This window comes from Echinops telfairi, unplaced genomic scaffold (assembly GCF_000313985.2).
Source record: "Echinops telfairi isolate 266 unplaced genomic scaffold, ASM31398v2 ScPeMD7_655;HRSCAF=1070, whole genome shotgun sequence".
Lineage (NCBI taxonomy): Eukaryota > Metazoa > Chordata > Mammalia > Afrosoricida > Tenrecidae > Echinops > Echinops telfairi.
In genome coordinates this window covers 30,453,298-30,456,191 of record NW_022104553.1, presented here as the reverse complement: position 1 = coordinate 30,456,191, position 2,894 = coordinate 30,453,298, and the positions used below count along the sequence as shown (strand labels likewise).

The following is a 2,894-nucleotide window of genomic DNA, read 5'->3' as shown; positions in this document are numbered from 1 at the left end:
CAGGTCCCGACCACACGCAGCAGCCCCGCCCATGCACGACCGCCCCGCCCCTCCTCTCTGGCCCCGCCCACTCACCCGGACCGGGAAGCTGCACGTGCCTTTGCGCACCGCGTCCTCATCAGCCTGCCACTGGTGCGGGCGCGAAGCCTCAGGGACGTAGGCTGGCTTCCTCCGCCGCAGGCTCTGCCGCAGCTTGTTCATGGTACCCGCACCGTCTGCTGACCCAAGGCAGGGGCGTGGAGATCAGAGGCCGAGAGGGCACCCCCACTCGCTCATGACTGTCTGCTCGGAGATGGAGCCTGTCGTGTGTGTGTGTGTGTGTGTGTGTGTGTGTGTCTGCCTGCCCCTGTCAGAGGCATGGCTTTGTCTGTATGCACATGTATGTATGAGGTGACCTGTCACCAGGCCCACCAACAAACCAGCCTCCCTTTTGCCTGATAAGCCACACTGAAGAGTCCCGTGAAGAGGATGGGGGACACCCAGCACTAGAAGCACGAACAGAAACAGGGAACTCGTGTCTGAGTCCGAGGGCAGGCGCGCCTGTGGCTGTGGTCCCGACGTGTGTCATCTTGAACGGTGTCTGCGAGGGTGTCCTGAGGGGGTCTGGGCCCCAACGTGGGGCTGCTGTGCGTGCCGCTGTGTGCCTGGAGGTCATCTGTGTCCATGAGAGCTTGTGGGTCAGCGAATGCTGTCTGTGACAGGTGTCTGTCTCAGCACCCGGCTGTTGTCTTTGAATGCACACATCCATCACCATTGTCTGCGAGACCGTCTTGGGGTGAGCATGCAGCTCCCGTCTTTGATGGATGGAGCCTGCGAGGGTGCTCAGTCCCTGAGAGGCGGTGTCTGTGTCCAGGGGTGCGGCTGTTGGAGGCGAGACTGTCGGGTAGGTGGTCTGTGGATGTGTCTGCGTCAGCTCACACAGCGTGGGCCCGTGGGGTGTGCGGCTGTCTGAGAACACGAGCTGGCTGTCTTTGAGAGTGTCCGTGAGACTTGAACGTGATGCCGTGGCTGTCTGAGAATGCGGCTGCCATCGACGGGTGTGCGAGGCTGTGTCTGTGCGCACAAGCAGAGCTGTTGGTGAGAGCGGGCTCTTGGGGCTGGCAGTGCAGCTGGGTGTGTGAGAGTCCAGCTGTTGTTCATGGTGTGTGAGGCCGTGAGACTGTCTGTCGTGGGCCACCTGTGAGTCTGGATGTGGTCTGGGAAGGTGTGTCTGTCTGTAGAGCATGTCTCCCATTGTGCCTGTCATCCCTGCCGACTCTGACTGGCAGTTTGTGGGTATGCCTGGGCCCTGGGGCTATGGGGTGGTGGCGGCGTCTGGGTGCTCCAGGTGTGTGTGTCTGTGAATGAGTGTGCCTTTGAGGGCCACTGTACGGGCACATGTGTGCGAATACCCTTATGTCATCACATGGGCACTCAACCCTGGCAACCACACCATCAAGGCAGCACAGTTGGTCATGAGCGTACTCAAGCCTGTGTGACGATAGGGACACTCCCTCCAGTCCTGCCCGGCTGGCCGACCCCCTTGTCCAAGCTGGTCACTCACCAGGCTCCGTCCTGGACGTTGCAGGGGGCCCCGAGGCCCCGCAGGGGGCTGGGGGCAGATGCTGCTCAGGCCTCCTGGGTCCACCCTGCCCAAGTGAGGAAGAAAGTAGAACACTTGCTTGGGGTGGGGCTGAGTCCCCGTCTCCACCCCACCTTGGACAGCAGCCAACCCCCTCTATCTTAGGCTCCCTGAGATGAAGACTCTGGCTTCCATGGCAACCGTAACCAGGGAGATCAGCCACCTGGTTCCAAGAGCCCAGGAAGGAGTAGGTGTGCCTGGGGGGGCATTTGTTGGGGATCTCCTGGCCTCAGGAGGCCTTCGGTGCCCAAGGGGATGATGTAAGGAAGGAAGCGCCTTGCCTTCTAGACATACGTCCCGGGGCTCACACACGTGCACAGCTAACACGTGTCTCCAGCCATCCTCAGCACGCAGGCACAGCTAGGCACACTCAGTCCCACACAAACAGCCACACACGAGGATGTGCACGCACACTCGCCCAACAGTTCCAGTCTCAGAGTTACCGCTGCCAACGCCTGGTCCCATGTGCACACTCCACAGAGTGTCTGCTACAGGCGTTGTCCAAACATGTGTCCACACACGTGTGACCTGTAAGAGGAGTCACCGCCCACCCAGGTACTGCCACACACGTTGGCCACATCGGCTACTTCTCTATTTGGTCACTCCCATCTTGACAAAGAGTTGGGCCCAGGCACACCCACCCGAGCAGCCACACCCCAAGGGGCTCCCGCTCCAGGCCCACCCAAACAGAATCACACCCAATCCCAGCTTGCCCGTGTGATCACCCATAACCACCTGGTCACACCTAGGTGCGGCCACGCATGTCATACATCCCCACCGGTGCACATTTTCACGTAGCCGAGGACATGCTCAAAGACACGTGCCTCCAGTCATACGGAGCCACATTCGGGCACAGGCACATGCGTGTGCGAGCGCCCAAACAGCAACTCGTGGACACTCAACCCCAGCCACGTCAGTCACAGCAGCACACACTCTCTGCTCACCGTGTCGGTCACACACAGTCTTGGAGGGCGGCCACACTCACGAAGGCAGTCATCTATGCACCAGCACCCAGGGTGCCAGTGGCTGCAGGCCAGTGTGGGTCAGAGGAAGAAGGGTCACGCTCAGAAAGATGGTGACGTGTGCTCAGTCCCACAGTGTCAGCGTCCACATGACCCAGACAGATCGGCCCTGCTCCCACCACACGACGCCCCGTCCCTCCAGCCCCCCCCCCACATCACGTCATCACAGAGGCACACGTGCTCCTATTCACGCAGACACACAAGTCACACGGAGGAGGTGGGGGCACCTGGCAGCACGGCACACAAGGTCA

The 2,894-nt window shown here is 61.0% G+C and overlaps 1 protein-coding gene across 2 annotated transcripts in view; it reads right to left on the bottom strand.

Moving 5' to 3' along the window:
• NUMBL (NUMB like endocytic adaptor protein) overlaps nt 1-1,740 on the bottom strand; it is a 24,968-nt gene extending 23,228 nt beyond the window's left edge. The window contains exons 1-2 of one of the 2 annotated variants that reach the window (XM_045292528.1): nt 1,544-1,740; nt 76-215 (exon numbers count right to left, since the gene is read on the bottom strand). In XM_045292528.1, coding sequence (XP_045148463.1) covers nt 76-201 — 126 coding nt within the window. In that variant the 5' untranslated portion in view covers nt 202-215; nt 1,544-1,740. The remainder of the gene's footprint in view (nt 1-75; nt 216-1,543) is intronic. The other variant, XM_004710337.2, reaches the window with a different exon arrangement.
• Nucleotides 1,741-2,894: the final 1,154 nt, after the last annotated feature.